Source organism: Ictalurus punctatus, chromosome 2 (genome assembly GCF_001660625.3).
Source record: "Ictalurus punctatus breed USDA103 chromosome 2, Coco_2.0, whole genome shotgun sequence".
NCBI lineage: Eukaryota > Metazoa > Chordata > Actinopteri > Siluriformes > Ictaluridae > Ictalurus > Ictalurus punctatus.
The window spans coordinates 2,521,799-2,539,606 of NC_030417.2; the positions used below are offsets into that span (position 1 = coordinate 2,521,799).

Here is a 17,808-nt window from a genome sequence, read left to right on the forward strand (position 1 = left end):
CAGTAAAGAATCTCAGAAACAGACGCAGGCATTACAGTAGAGTGCAGTGCATTGTTATTTACAAACACAGCGCAGGTTCTCTGCAACAGGTGAACGTAATTACACACTGTGAACGCGCACGCGTCCCTTTTCTCCATCGCCAGCGCGCTCCCGGTGGAGTCACGTGACCAGGCGCACGCTTTTCTCCCGCAGTTGGTCCACTTTTGCTGCCCGTTTATTGTTGATGTACAAACATTAGAATGATTATATCTCTATATTAAATCATCTCATCAGCGCCGCCTTGAGTCTGTGTGTTACTGTATCAATGAGTTTGTGCCAATAAACTGGTCTCAAATATATCATATACTGTGTAGTAAGTGTACAACTTACGTGTATATATATATAGTTTTATATTAATAGAGCAAAGATCAGCAAAATACCATACACACAGGATGTTTATCTATCTATTTATTTCTATAATATCTATTATATTTATTTATCACATAAATTCAAACTAAACAGTATTAACAAATCAACGCGAGGGGGCGCCATTAAGTGATTAAGGAAGTTTAATAAAATATTGAGTAAATGAATGAACAATTAACAAAGAAATACACAAACTAACAAATAAATAAGATGTTTAGAATACCGAAGTGCATGAACTATTGCAGTGCATTGAAGTGTACTGAATACTGAAGTGTATGAAATAGTGCTCTTTACTACTTTGCATAAGTTTTGTCCTGTTCTTTGCCAGACATTTTAAAAATATATATTAAAAACATATCATAAGCTTTATTCTGGTGCAATAACCCTTAAAGGCCACTAGATGAAGAAGTCAGATCAGTAATGCAGGAGCCTGTAGATGACTGTCACTGTGTCATGTTAAATCTCATGTGAGACACGATAAGATGCATGTTTTTAAGCCATGACAGTGATTATTTATACAATAGTTGATTGTTTATTGGCATTAGATCATTTGAAAGGATTTAGAACATAGACTCAGTTCTGCTGTGCAACAGACATGAGGAACTTCCTCTCATCTATATGTTCAGTGTCATACTGCTATATCAGCACTTCCTGTAGTAGCTGTGAGAGTGAGTGTCATCTATAGAGTGTGTTCATTATGATCAGACTCGGTGCAGCAGTCAGTCAGTGTGTGTTTAGCTCCAATTCTCTCTTTGGATTAATGTGTGTGTTTGGGTCCTCAGTCAGAATGCAGGTGTGTTTTCTTCTCCTCCTTATACAGCTTCATGTCACTGAAGGTGAGTCTGCTTCTCCCCCCCCCGCCCGTTTTTAATAATGTCAGTAAATATATGGAAGAGTTTATAATATAATGCCTTTAAAGCATGACGTCATGCAGTAATCTTACATATGATATGGAAATATAAAGTGCACACTGAACTACTGAAATTATTTATTATTTTTGGAGTTTTTCTGTTTGATATCAAACCAAATATAAATATAACATGAGAAAATGTTCATCACGGAACTTTCATAAAACCTGCTTAGCACTTATTAAATAAGAACTTCCTGCTAGAGCTTTATTAATCCCCGTCCATGTCCTGGGTTCATGTAGAACGCTGAGTCTCCTTCATCATGATTGGTGTTCTGGTTGTTCCTGTCTCGTCCCCCTACAGTTTCCTCTTGCTCTCTCATTGGCTGTTACTCATCGAGGTTCTTACGGCGTCGTACATGTCTCAAACATGCTTGAACCACTGGGGTGTGAACACTGTTCTCAGAATATGTGGATAATGTCAGTAAACTGCTTACCCGTGTGGTGTGTTCACGCCGTCACTTCCTTCACCAGCAGTCGTCCTCTTCGGTGGTGTGTCACTAAAATAGAAGCGGGTTTATCTGTTCAGAGGAAATTACATGCAGAGTTTCAGTGCCTCAGAGTAACACAAGATAAAATCAGACTAGACATGTTGTAGCTTTTAGATCTTTGTATCAGATATAACTCCTGTTAAATTACAGTTAAATTCCTGCTGAATCTTCACACATTTTATTTCCAGTTAAAAGCACATGTGAGCATCGTGTAGTTTGTGTTCTGTGGATTAACACTTGACCATGGGTGTGACAAATGATGAGAGACTTTTACATTCAAACTGATAAACACTCAGTAATCTCTTTCATTTGTATAAATGTGAGAAATGTTTGTTTTTTTCCTGTCACAAGCCTCTAAACATTTTTGGCTGTCTCAGTAGAAACGTCATTTGAGGAAACCACAGGTCTGTAACTGTGCTTGTGTACTAAGGATGTTAGTGAGATGTGGACATTAATAAGATGAGGATGTTAGTGAGTTGTGGACATTAATAAGATGAGGATGTTAGTGAGTTGTGGACATTAATAAGATGAGGATGTTAGTGAGTTGTGGACATTAATAAGATGAGGATGTTAGTGAGTTGTGGACATTAATAAGATGAGGATGTTAGTGAGTTGTGGACATTAATAAGATGAGGATGTTAGTGAGTTGTGGACATTAATAAGATGAGGATGTTAGTGAGTTGTGGACATTAATAAGATGAGGATGTTAGTGAGTTGTGGACATTAATAAGATGAGGATGTTAGTGAGTTGTGGACATTAATAAGATGAGGATGTTAGTGAGATGTGGACATTAATAAGATGACTAATCTCAGGACAGATTAATCTGATGATGTAACAGCAATGCAATATGTTGATGTTTGTTCATTCTCCAGGTTGCACACTGAATCGTCAGACAGTGACTGTGACTGGATACGTGGGAGAGTCTGTCCTTCTGCCCTGCTCCTGCTCTGAACTACAAGCCAAACCACACACTTTCAGATGGGTCTATTTTAAAGGATCTGATCGCAAAGAAATCTTCCCAAAGGACGAGACAAATCGCTACACAGACAGAGTTCAGATCTTTAAAGATCATCTTCCAGGAAATCTCTCTCTACTCATAACACACCTGACTGTAGAGGATGGAGGAGTTTACAGGTGTAAGATCAGCAACACTAGCGATACAAACATCAACCTCACAGTAAAAGGTAAAACGACCTTCTGTATATAAACTATATGTGAAATTGACTACAGTATGTGTCTAAGGAAAAAAATAGAGGTAACATCAAACATAATATAATAAATAAAATGTAATCTGACCAATCAGAATGGAGAATTCAAACCCCCATGTGTCCTTCTCACTTCTCTTCTGTTCCACAAACCCAGTTCCTCACACCATCATCATCATCATCATCTGTACTGCTGTTGGGGTTCTGCTGCTGCTGCTGATACTCGGAGGAGTCATGTACTGGAAACACAGAGGTACACACACACACACACACACACACACACACACACACACACACACTTCTGCAGTCTCACTCTCTCTGGTTTCATTCTGTAGGACAGAGACGAGGACAGACCGAGACCGGTGATGGACAAACAGGACAGAGGATACAGCAGAAGAAGCAGGTGAATACACACAGTCATGTTGGGTGTGTGTGTGTGTGTGTGTGATCTAACGCAACATGTTTTTTCTCTACAGAATGATTGTGATGTTCTGTACACAGCTATAAATCCACAAACTAAACGCAACAAAGCAGAAGAAAAGGTGTGTATCATTCTAAAAGTGTGTATCTTACGTGTGTGTGTGTGTGTGTGTGTGTAATAACACATTGTTGATGTTTATTCCTGCAGGATGATGTGACGTACTCGACTGTAGTCCACAGTAACACTGTGAGAGCAGCACACACTCCAGTGGCATCAGGAGATACTGCAGTATATGCCATCATCAAAATTAACTAACACACACGCGCACACGCACGCACGCACGCACACGCACGCACGCACGCACACACACACTCTGTTTATACTATATTTGTGAGGTTTTCGCACTGCTTTATTCCAAAGTGTCTACAACTCTTATTAATTTTTAAAAATCTTTTATATCTACTGATAGTTTTCTATATCTGAAGTATAATAAAGCTTTTTTTGCCTTTACATATTCATCATTTTTATCTTCTGTATTATGGTTAGATCTTTAAAGCAGCAGTTTGATCCACATCTCCAACTTCAAGCTCTCTGCTGAAACTGTGAGAGCATCACGGGCGTCTTTCAGGAAAACATTTCGAGCTGAAGGAACTCTGTCTCGGCTGCAGCTGAGGTGATTCCTGGGCCGTAAAAATAAAGATCCTGTTTTTATAAGAGATATTTGAAACGATTCGATTCTTTTAGGTCTATACACACCTGTAAAAATGACTAAAGCTCACGGCGTTGGATTAAATAGACTTCATTGTTGTTTTTAGCTTCAACAGTTTTTGTGCATGTTTATTTCTATTTCATAAATAAATAATAAAATCTGAAAAGCTCACTGTGGACTGTCTTCTTCTTCTGTTTACTAGCCATTATCACTGTTCACTGGCCATGATGAGAGATTATCCACATTATCAGTGTTTATTAGCCGTTATCGCGTCCATCAGTAATTATTACTATTTACCAGCGTTTATAATCGATGTTCAGCATTTTCCGGCATGCGGGCGCTACGAATTTTCGCATCATAGGCCGTCAAATGCTGACTAACCGGCGAGTCAGTGTAGAGAACACAGGGTTACGTGGACAGAGGAGCGTAGCTGATTGGCTGCTACACGGCGTCGAGGGAGCCAATCAGCGCTCAGACAGAGTTTCATGGCTGAAATAGGCATTCGGTGGAAAAAAAAACCTCCACTCTAAACAGGTCTGGTTTTATCCAGCCTCTGAGTGTGTTTAATGACAGGCTTTGTTTTGGGGAGAAATATTATAATTACACACATTTCGGTCTTATTTTCGCACAATGGTGATTTGAATAAAGTTGAACTTTAGATTAATAAGAGAGATGTAAAATTACTGTGTAACTCACCTCGTAGAGACACTGGTTATAATTAAGATCCGGGCTCTAACAGAGTATATATATATATATAAACACCAAAAACCACCATCAACTTTCACCAAGGTTGTTGTGTATTATACAAATATAATAAACACTTATATTTACACACAATAAACTCACACACAGAGTCTTTCTTGCAGTGAGAAAGTCTCTTTACAGAAATATACACAGCGGATTATAGTCTTTTTGGATCGTCCTTACGCGTTCCTCAGTCCAAAGGTGAGAAGATCCACTTTTCCGCCGGATTCATGAAACTCGCTGGTGAATCCTCCCGAGCAGTAACACAATAGAAGGGAAAAGGTATTCCTTCAGAGGAGATATCCACCGGAGATGTTCCTTCAGAGGAGATATCCACCGGAGATGTTCCTTCAGCAGGAAACCATGACCATAATCCATAGAGATGATACACTGATCAGCTGAGCGCGCTCCTTCTGCTGACTCTCTCCCGGTTTAAACTTTACTTCCGTAAACAATACGCACCGTTACGTGATGACGTAAACAGCGCTGAGTCCACATAGAGTCTCGCGATAACACGAATGCGGAAGTAAACAGTGTGGATGATGGTAGCTAGACAGTGCTGATAGCTAATGTGCTATTAATTAAAATAATTAAACACACAGGTATATATCAACATGGACATTATGTGGCATAAATAATAAAATACAAAATAGAATAAAAAAGAAGCTCAGAAACGGACGCAGGCATTACAGTAGAGTGCAGTGCAGTGCATTGTTATTTACAAACACAGCGCAGGTTCTCTGCAACAGGTGAACGTAATTACACACTGTGAACGCGCACGCGTCCCTTTTCTCCATCGCCAGCGCGCTCCCGGTGGAGTCACGTGACCAGGTGCACGCTTTAATCCCGCAGTTAGTCCAGTTTTGCTGCCCGTTTATTGTTGATGTACAAACATTAGAATGATTATATCTCTATATTAAATCATCTCATCAGCGCCCCCTTGAGTCTGTGTGTGTTACTGTATCAATGCGTTCGTGTCAATAAACTGGTCTCAAATATATGATAATATACCGTGTATGATTATATAAATATATAGTTTTATTTTTTATTTAATAGAGCAAAGATCAGCATACAGTATTTAGTATCTCAGGTACACACCACGGGATTTCAACTAAATGCAAACTAAGCAATATTAACAAATCAACGCCAGGGGGCGGCATTAAGTAAGTAAGTATTAAGTAAATGAATGAAGGAACGAATGAACGACAAACAAACAAACAAATAAGATGTTTACCATAAACTGAAGTGTAAGGACTACTAAAGCACACAGAATGGAGAAAGTATATGGAACGAAGAAGTGTATAAAATATTGTAGTTCGTTGAAGTGTACTTAATACTGTATTGTATGAGTTAGTGCTCTTTACTACTTTGCATAAGTTTTATCCCGTTCTTTGCAATGGACACTCTTTTCTGCAATTTATGACACACTGTTATAGACACACACACACACACACACACACACACACACACACACACACACACACACACACACACACACACACACACACATATATATATATATATATAACATAATAAGCTTTATTCTTGTGCACTAACCAGGAAAGGCCACTAGATGGAGAAGTCAGATCAGTAATGCAGGAGCCTGTAGATGACTGTCACTTTGTCATGTCAAATCTCATGTGCAAAATGTAAGACACGATAAGATGCATGTTTTTAACACATGACAATGATTATTTATACAATAGTTGATTGTTTATTGGCATTAGATCATTTGAAAGGATTTAGAACATAGACTCAGTTCTGCTGTGCAACAGACATGAGAAACTTCCTCACATCTATATGTTCAGTGTCATACTGCTATATCTGCACTTCCTGTAGTAGCTGTGAGTCTGAATGTGATCTATAGAGTGTGTTCATTATGTGGCAAATCGGGGATCTGGACCAATGCCCCCACCTACATCACGTGGCATTGGTCTTCGAAATGCCCAGGTTCCCCGCAATGCCAGCACACTGATGCAGGCTTTACTCCCACACCTGCGGCCCGAGATTCACACACCTGGGGAGAGAAAAGACAGGCACAGGGGGAGAGGGAGGGGGAGGGAAAGCAAGGATTCGGGGAACTGGTTTCAGGGGGGTTGGCACTGGTTTTCATGGTGCTATGAGAAAGAAGGCGAGAGAGAGAGAGCGAGAGAGAGAAGAAAGGGGTTTGCCTTCCCCCAGTTACACTACCAGATGTTCCTCTGCCAGCTGGACTGCCTGGTCGAGTGACGCCGCTCAGTGCTACTGGACCCACGCCGCCATAACTTCTAGAAGACAAACTGATCCAACACCATGAGGTTGAGCACATCTTCGGAGCTGCGCCCCTCAGACAGCAGCCACCTTCGCCAGGTGTCCCTGAGCTTCTGGGTGAACACAAACAGGTGGCCAAGCTCGTGGACAGTCGGCAAGTGGAAACACGTTCAAGGATACCGCCGACCCATTACAAAATTACCCATTTATGTCTGGGTACTCCAGCATCTTGGTGACCTGCAGCTGCTCGGCAGCAAGTTGGGCTTCTCCGATCAGGATCGGCAACAGGCAGGCCACCGACTGGGCAACGGGCGAGCCCCATGCCTCCAAGGAGCGTTCATACAGCTCCAAGGATGTTTCAGAGTCGTCCTGCATTTCTATCTTAGCTCTGGTGAGTGTGACCTCTGCCTGCGGGGAGGCGTAATGTCCTGGGTCCTCATTATTGTAGTTTTATTAAAAAAAAGCCGATAAACAAAACAGATTATAAAACATTCAAGTCAGGGGGCAAAAGATGTAGATATCTTGTGGTTATTTCAGTGGAAAAATGAATCAGCGTTTGTCTACATTTCTGAGGCAGCTGTCATGACAGAACTGACCCCCCCCTTCCCCCAAAGGCACCACTGCCAGAGTGCCAGAAAACACTCCCAACCCCCGTGGTCCTGGCCTTCTCGACAAAATGTCTTTACAGCCCCTTAGGTCCCGAGGCAGGGCGTTGTCCAACAGATAGCAGGCTCCTCAAGGAGCCGAGGGGCAGGTATGAGGTTGGGGCAGTAGACAGCACCAAGCTGTGGGAAGCTGGGTTATCAGCTTCAGCAGAGTGAGAAGGCAGAGCGACGTCCTCAACTGAGCAGGAAGACGGAGCGACGCCCCCAACCGATCAGGAAGGCGGAGCGACGTCCTCAACCGAGCAGGAAGGTGGAGCGACGTCCTCAACCGAACAGGAAGGCGGAGCGATGTCCGCAGTGGAGGCTGGCGTAGTGACATCCTAGGCAGAAAAGGGAAGAAAAGCAGAGCTCATGGTCGCACCGGGAGGTGGAGCAACTTCATCCACTGAACAGGGATGCTGAGCTCTGTCCTCAGACGAGCAGGGAGGCTGAACGACATTCTCTGTGACTTGGCATGCTTGACGAGATCCACAGTGGGGGAGGGAGAGTGGGAGATGGTTCCAACCTGGTTGGAAGGCTCCCCTTTGGCATACCCCATGACAGGGTACATCACGTCGAGCCATTCCCGGTTGTTTATATTTAGGGACAATTTTCCTTCTTTCTCCCACCTCGGCTTTTACTTTTCATAAAGGGCCTCTTGGATTCTGAAAAGATCTGCTGCATCCATGTTGAAGTCTTACGTTCTGTCACGATTTCAAGGTGGAGACAGACGTATGTGCAGATTAGAATTTTAATTAATATCAAAGCAAAACACAAAACAAGAACTATGAACAGGCAGCAAAACACTAAGGCAAAGAATAACCATGAAACAAAGACCATAAACACAGACAACGGTAAAGGAAGACAAACGTAAGACAAGGAGTGCAGTGCAAACTGTGGCTATATACACATAGGTGCTCACTAACATGACGTGATTCAGATGCAGGTGGTCATGTGACTGTGATACAGTGAGGTGCAGTGCATGCTGGGAACTGTAGTTCAGAGTTCCTTCTCTGATATACATGACCAAAAGTTCATACTATTACGACTTACCACAAAAGCTTGTTAAATGTATGGTTTTGCGGGGACATACAGAGCTGAGGACAGTTACGGGGTATTTCCAGCTTCCTGTAGAAATCTTTTTGGAGTGGGGGACGGGGTAATTTGTGGCACAATCCTGCACCATGTTATGTTGCACAACAGACGGGAGAGACATTCTCACTACTCTCTGGTCAGCGATGAACTGCCAAATTTGCACTTCCTGTGTGAGCACTTCCTGTGTGAGCACTTCCTGTAAAGGTGTGAATGAAGTAATGTAATAAACGTCCAGTGTGTGACCTATAGAGTGTGTTCATTAGGATCAGACTCGGTGCAGCAGTTGGTCAGTGTGTGTTTAGCTCCAATTCTCTCTTTGGATTAATGTGTGTGTTTGGGTCCTCAGTCAGAATGCAGGTGTGTTTTCTTCTCCTCCTTACACAGCTTCATGTCACTGAAGGTGAGTCTGCCGATCTTTCTCTCTTTTCTCTCTCTCTTTTTTTAACTTGGGTGAGTTTTTGGAGTTTTTCTGTTTGCCATCAAATCAAATATAAATTTAAATATAAACTTGAGAAAATTTTCATTATGGAACTTTTATAAAATGTACTTAGCACTTATTAAATAAGAACTTCCTGCTAGGGCTTTATTAATCCCCGCCCATGTCCTGGGTTCATGCAGAACGCTGAGTCTCCTTCATCATGATTGGTGTACTGGTTGTTCCTGCCTCGTCCCCCTCTTGCTCTCTCATTGGCTGTTACTCATCGTGGTTCTTACGGCGTCGTACATGTCTCAAACATGCTTGAACCACTGGGGTGTGAACACTGTTCTCAGAATATGTGGATAATGTCAGTAAACTGCTTACCCGTGTGGTGTGTTCACACCGTCACTTCCTTCACCAGCAGTCGGCCTCTTCGGTGGTGTGTCACTAAAATAGAAGCGGGTTTATCTGTTCAGAGGAAAATACATGCAGAGTTTCAGTGCCTCAGAGTAACACAAGATAAAATCAGACGAGCCATGTTGTAGCTTTTAGATCTTTGTATCAGATATAACTCCTGTTAAATTGCAATTAAATTCCTGCTGAATCTTCACACATTTTATTTCCAGTTAAAAGCGCATGTGAGCATTGTGTAGTTTGTGTTCTGTGGATTAACACTTGACCATGGGTGTGACAAATGATGAGAGACTTTTACATTCAAACTGATAAACACTCAATAATCTCTTTCATTTGTATAAATGTGAGAAATGTTTGTTTTTCCTGGGTCACAAGCCTCTAAACATTTTTGCCTGTGTCAGTAGAAACGTCATTTGAGGAAACCACAGGTCTGTTACTGTGCTTGTGTACTAAGGATGTTAGTGAGTTGTGGACATTAATAAGATGAGGATGTTAGTGAGTTGTGGACATTAATAAGATGAGGATGTTAGTGAGATGTGGACATTAATAAGATGAGGATGTTATTGAGTTGTGGACATTAATAAGATGAGGACATTAATAAGATGTGGACATTAATAAGATGAGGATGTTAGTGAGTTGTGGACATTAATAAGATGAGGATGTTAGTGAGTTGTGGACATTAATAAGATGTGGACATTAATAAGATGAGGATGTTAGTGAGTTGTGGACATTAATAAGATGAGGATGTTAGTGAGATGTGGACATTAATAAGATGAGGATGTTAGTGAGTTGTGGACATTAATAAGATGTGGACATTAATAAGATGAGGATGTTAGTGAGTTGTGGACATTAATAAGATGAGGATGTTAGTGAGATGTGGACATTAATAAGATGAGGATGTTAGTGAGATGTGGACATTAATAAGATGAGGATGTTATTGAGTTGTGGACATTAATAAGATGAGGACATTAATAAGATGTGGACATTAATAAGATGAGGATGTTAGTGAGTTGTGGACATTAATAAGATGAGGATGTTAGTGAGATGTGGACATTAATAAGATGAGGATGTTAGTGAGATGTGGACATTAATAAGATGAGGATGTTAGTGAGATGTGGACATTAATAAGATGAGGATGTTAGTGAGTTGTGGACCTTAATAAGATGAGGATGTTAGTGAGATGTGGACATTAATAAGATGAGGATGTTAGTGAGATGTGGACATTAATAAGATGTGGATGTTAGTGAGTTGTGGACATTAATAAGATGAGGATGTTAGTGAGTTGTGGACATTAATAAGATGAGGATGTTAGTGAGATGTGGACATTAATAAGATGAGGATGTTAGTGAGATGTGGACATTAATAAGATGAGGATGTTAGTGAGTTGTGGACATTAATAAGTTGTGGACATTAATAAGATAAGGATGTTAGTGAGTTGTGGACATTAATAAGTTGTGGACATTAATAAGATGAGGATGTTAGTGAGTTGTGGACATTAATAAGATGAGGATGTTAGTGAGATGTGGACATTAATAAGTTGTGGACATTAATAAGATGAGGATGTTAGTGAGTTGTGGACATTAATAAGTTGTGGACATTAATAAGATGAGGATGTTAGTGAGATGTGGACATTAATAAGATGAGGATGTTATTGAGTTGTGGACATTAATAAGATGTGGACATTAATAAGATGTGGATGTTAGTGAGTTGTGGACATTAATAAGATGTGGACATTAATAAGATGAGGATGTTAGTGAGTTGTGGACATTAATAAGATGAGGATGTTAGTGAGATGTGGACATTAATAAGATGTGGACATTAATAAGATGAGGATGTTAGTGAGATGTGGACATTAATAAGATGAGGATGTTAGTGAGTTGTGGACATTAATAAGATGTGGACATTAATAAGATGAGGATGTTAGTGAGTTGTGGACATTAATAAGATGAGGATGTTAGTGAGATGTGGACATTAATAAGATGAGGATGTTAGTGAGTTGTGGACATTAATAAGATGAGGATGTTAGTGAGATGTGGACATTAATAAGATGAGGATGTTAGTGAGATGTGGACATTAATAAGATGAGGATGTTAGTGAGATGTGGACATTAATAAGATGTGGATGTTAGTGAGTTGTGGACATTAATAAGTTGTGGACATTAATAAGATGAGGATGTTAGTGAGTTGTGGACATTAATAAGATGAGGATGTTAGTGAGATGTGGACATTAATAAGATGTGGATGTTAGTGAGTTGTGGACATTAATAAGTTGTGGACATTAATAAGATGAGGATGTTAGTGAGTTGTGGACATTAATAAGATGAGGATGTTAGTGAGTTGTGGACATTAATAAGATGTGGACATTAATAAGATGAGGATGTTAGTGAGTTGTGGACATTAATAAGATGAGGATGTTAGTGAGACGTGGACATTAATAAGATGAGGATGTTAGTGAGATGTGGACATTAATAAGATGAGGATGTTAGTGAGATGTGGACATTAATAAGATGAGGATGTTAGTGAGATGTGGACATTAATAAGATGTGGATGTTAGTGAGTTGTGGACATTAATAAGTTGTGGACATTAATAAGATGAGGATGTTAGTGAGTTGTGGACATTAATAAGATGAGGATGTTAGTAAGTTGTGGACATTAATAAGTTGTGGACATTAATAAGATGAGGATGTTAGTGAGTTGTGGACATTAATAAGTTGTGGACATTAATAAGATGAGGATGTTAGTGAGTTGTGGACATTAATAAGATGAGGATGTTAGTGAGATGTGGACATTAATAAGTTGTGGACATTAATAAGATGAGGATGTTAGTGAGTTGTGGACATTAATAAGTTGTGGACATTAATAAGATGAGGATGTTAGTGAGATGTGGACATTAATAAGATGAGGATGTTAGTGAGATGTGGACATTAATAAGATGAGGATGTTATTGAGTTGTGGACATTAATAAGATGTGGACATTAATAAGATGAGGATGTTAGTGAGTTGTGGACATTAATAAGATGAGGATGTTAGTGAGATGTGGACCTTAATAAGATGAGGATGTTAGTGAGATGTGGACATTAATAAGATGAGGATGTTAGTGAGATGTGCACATTAATAAGATGTGGATGTTAGTGAGTTGTGGACATTAATAAGATGAGGATGTTAGTGAGTTGTGGACATTAATAAGATGTGGATGTTAGTGAGTTGTGGACATTAATAAGATGTGGACATTAATAAGATGAGGATGTTAGTGAGTTGTGGACATTAATAAGATGAGGATGTTAGTGAGATGTGGACATTAATAAGATGTGGACATTAATAAGATGAGGATGTTAGTGAGATGTGGACATTAATAAGATGTGGACATTAATAAGATGATGATGTTAGTGAGTTGTGGACATTAATAAGATGAGGATGTTAGTGAGATGTGGACATTAATAAGATGAGGATGTTAGTGAGTTGTGGACATTAATAAGATGAGGATGTTAGTGAGATGTGGACATTAATAAGATGAGGATGTTAGTGAGTTGTGGACATTAATAAGATGTGGACATTAATAAGATGTGGATGTTAGTGAGTTGTGGACATTAATAAGTTGTGGACATTAATAAGATGAGGATGTTAGTGAGATGTGGACATTAATAAGATGTGGATGTTAGTGAGTTGTGGACATTAATAAGTTGTGGACATCAATAAGATGAGGATGTTAGTGAGATGTGGACATTAATAAGATGAGGATGTTAGTGAGTTGTGGACATTAATAAGATGTGGATGTTAGTGAGTTGTGGACATTAATAAGATGTGGATGTTAGTGAGTTGTGGACATTAATAAGATGAGGATGTTAGTGAGTTGTGGACATTAATAAGATGAGGATGTTAGTGAGATGTGGACATTAATAGGATGTGGACATTAATAAGATGTGGATGTTAGTGAGTTGTGGACATTAATAAGTTGTGGACATTAATAAGATGAGGATGTTAGTGAGATGTGGACATTAATAAGATGTGGATGTTAGTGAGTTGTGGACATTAATAAGTTGTGGACATTAATAAGATGAGGATGTTAGTGAGTTGTGGACATTAATAAGATGTGGATGTTAGTGAGTTGTGGACATTAATAAGATGAGGATGTTAGTGAGTTGTGGACATTAATAAGATGAGGATGTTAGTGAGATGTGGACATTAATAAGATGAGGATGTTAGTGAGTTGTGGACATTAATAAGATGAGGATGTTAGTGAGATGTGGACATTAATAAGATGAGGATGTTAGTGAGATGTGGACATTAATAAGATGAGGATGTTAGTGAGTTTTGGACATTAATAAGATGTGGATGTTAGTGAGTTGTGGACATTAATAAGTTGTGGACATTAATAAGATGAGGATGTTAGTGAGATGTGGACATTAATAAGATGAGGATGTTAGTGAGATGTGGACATTAATAAGATGAGGATGTTAGTGAGTTTTGGACATTAATAAGATGTGGATGTTAGTGAGTTGTGGACATTAATAAGTTGTGGACATTAATAAGATGAGGATGTTAGTGAGATGTGGACATTAATAAGATGAGGATGTTAGTGAGTTGTGGACATTAATAAGATGAGGATGTTAGTGAGTTGTGGACATTAATAAGATGAGGATGTTAGTGAGATGTGGACATTAATAAGATGAGGATGTTAGTGAGTTGTGGACATTAATAAGTTGTGGACATTAATAAGATGAGGATGTTAGTGAGTTGTGGACATTAATAAGATGAGGATGTTAGTGAGTTGTGGACATTAATAAGATGTGGACATTAATAAGATGAGGATGTTAGTGAGTTGTGGACATTAATAAGATGAGGATGTTAGTGAGATGAGGACATTAATAAGATGAGGATGTTAGTGAGTTGTGGACATTAATAAGATGAGGATGTTAGTGAGACGTGGACATTAATAAGATGAGGATGTTAGTGAGATGTGGACATTAATAAGATGAGGATGTTAGTGAGATGTGGACATTAATAAGATGAGGATGTTAGTGAGTTGTGGACATTAATAAGATGAGGATGTTAGTGAGTTGTGGACATTAATAAGATGAGGATGTTAGTGAGATGTGGACATTAATAAGATGAGGATGTTAGTGAGTTGTGGACATTAATAAGATGAGGATGTTAGTGAGTTGTGGACATTAATAAGTTGTGGACATTAATAAGATGAGGATGTTAGTGAGTTGTGGACATTAATAAGTTGTGGACATTAATAAGATGAGGATGTTAGTGAGTTGTGGACATTAATAAGATGTGGATGTTAGTGAGTTGTGGACATTAATAAGATGAGGATGTTAGTGAGTTGTGGACATTAATAAGATGAGGATGTTAGTGAGATGTGGACATTAATAAGATGAGGATGTTAGTGAGTTGTGGACATTAATAAGATGAGGATGTTAGTGAGATGTGGACATTAATAAGATGAGGATGTTAGTGAGATGTGGACATTAATAAGATGAGGATGTTAGTGAGTTTTGGACATTAATAAGATGTGGATGTTAGTGAGTTGTGGACATTAATAAGTTGTGGACATTAATAAGATGAGGATGTTAGTGAGATGTGGACATTAATAAGATGAGGATGTTAGTGAGATGTGGACATTAATAAGATGAGGATGTTAGTGAGTTTTGGACATTAATAAGATGTGGATGTTAGTGAGTTGTGGACATTAATAAGTTGTGGACATTAATAAGATGAGGATGTTAGTGAGATGTGGACATTAATAAGATGAGGATGTTAGTGAGTTGTGGACATTAATAAGATGAGGATGTTAGTGAGTTGTGGACATTAATAAGATGAGGATGTTAGTGAGATGTGGACATTAATAAGATGAGGATGTTAGTGAGTTGTGGACATTAATAAGTTGTGGACATTAATAAGATGAGGATGTTAGTGAGTTGTGGACATTAATAAGATGAGGATGTTAGTGAGTTGTGGACATTAATAAGATGTGGACATTAATAAGATGAGGATGTTAGTGAGTTGTGGACATTAATAAGATGAGGATGTTAGTGAGATGAGGACATTAATAAGATGAGGATGTTAGTGAGTTGTGGACATTAATAAGATGAGGATGTTAGTGAGACGTGGACATTAATAAGATGAGGATGTTAGTGAGATGTGGACATTAATAAGATGAGGATGTTAGTGAGATGTGGACATTAATAAGATGAGGATGTTAGTGAGATGTGGACATTAATAAGATGTGGATGTTAGTGAGTTGTGGACATTAATAAGTTGTGGACATTAATAAGATGAGGATGTTAGTGAGTTGTGGACATTAATAAGTTGTGGACATTAATAAGATGAGGATGTTAGTGAGTTGTGGACATTAATAAGATGAGGATGTTAGTGAGATGTGGACATTAATAAGTTGTGGACATTAATAAGATGAGGATGTTAGTGAGTTGTGGACATTAATAAGTTGTGGACATTAATAAGATGAGGATGTTAGTGAGATGTGGACATTAATAAGATGAGGATGTTAGTGAGATGTGGACATTAATAAGATGTGGATGTTAGTGAGTTGTGGACATTAATAAGATGAGGATGTTAGTGAGATGTGGACATTAATAAGATGAGGATGTTATTGAGTTGTGGACATTAATAAGATGTGGACATTAATAAGATGAGGATGTTAGTGAGTTGTGGACATTAATAAGATGAGGATGTTAGTGAGATGTGGACCTTAATAAGATGAGGATGTTAGTGAGATGTGGACATTAATAAGATGAGGATGTTAGTGAGATGTGCACATTAATAAGATGTGGATGTTAGTGAGTTGTGGACATTAATAAGATGAGGATGTTAGTGAGTTGTGGACATTAATAAGATGTGGATGTTAGTGAGTTTTGGACATTAATAAGATGTGGACATTAATAAGATGAGGATGTTAGTGAGTTGTGGACATTAATAAGATGAGGATGTTAGTGAGATGTGGACATTAATAAGATGTGGACATTAATAAGATGAGGATGTTAGTGAGATGTGGACATTAATAAGATGTGGACATTAATAAGATGATGATGTTAGTGAGTTGTGGACATTAATAAGATGAGGATGTTAGTGAGATGTGGACATTAATAAGATGTGGACATTAATAAGATGATGATGTTAGTGAGTTGTGGACATTAATAAGATGAGGATGTTAGTGAGATGTGGACATTAATAAGATGAGGATGTTAGTGAGTTGTGGACATTAATAAGATGAGGATGTTAGTGAGATGTGGACATTAATAAGATGAGGATGTTAGTGAGTTGTGGACATTAATAAGATGTGGACATTAATAAGATGTGGATGTTAGTGAGTTGTGGACATTAATAAGTTGTGGACATTAATAAGATGAGGATGTTAGTGAGATGTGGACATTAATAAGATGTGGATGTTAGTGAGTTGTGCACATTAATAAGTTGTGGACATCAATAAGATGAGGATGTTAGTGAGATGTGGACATTAATAAGATGAGGATGTTAGTGAGTTGTGGACATTAATAAGATGAGGATGTTAGTGAGTTGTGGACATTAATAAGATGAGGATGTTAGTGAGTTGTGGACATTAATAAGATGAGGATGTTAGTGAGTTGTGGACATTAATAAGATGAGGATGTTAGTGAGTTGTGGACATTAATAAGATGTGGATGTTAGTGAGTTGTGGACATTAATAAGATGAGGATGTTAGTGAGTTGTGGACATTAATAAGATGAGGATGTTAGTGAGATGTGGACATTAATAGGATGTGGACATTAATAAGATGTGGATGTTAGTGAGTTGTGGACATTAATAAGTTGTGGACATTAATAAGATGAGGATGTTAGTGAGATGTGGACATTAATAAGATGTGGATGTTAGTGAGTTGTGGACATTAATAAGTTGTGGACATTAATAAGATGAGGATGTTAGTGAGTTGTGGACATTAATAAGATGAGGATGTTAGTGAGATGTGGACATTAATAAGATGAGGATGTTAGTGAGTTGTGGACATTAATAAGATGAGGATGTTAGTGAGTTGTGGACATTAATAAGATGTGGATGTTAGTGAGTTGTGGACATTAATAAGATGAGGATGTTAGTGAGTTGTG

At 38.7% G+C, this 17,808-nt stretch overlaps 1 protein-coding gene across 1 annotated transcript; it reads left to right on the forward strand.

Annotated features, from left to right (window-relative positions):
• Positions 1 to 276: 276 nt before the first annotated feature.
• LOC108254905 (uncharacterized) lies at positions 277 to 4,315 on the forward strand. Its single transcript, XM_017450375.3, has 6 exons — positions 277 to 1,241; positions 2,677 to 2,988; positions 3,167 to 3,262; positions 3,345 to 3,412; positions 3,486 to 3,551; positions 3,638 to 4,315. Exons 1-6 carry the CDS (start codon positions 1,103 to 1,105, stop codon positions 3,743 to 3,745), a joined length of 789 nt encoding a protein of 262 aa, XP_017305864.1. The 5' UTR covers positions 277 to 1,102; the 3' UTR covers positions 3,746 to 4,315.
• Positions 4,316 to 17,808: the final 13,493 nt, after the last annotated feature.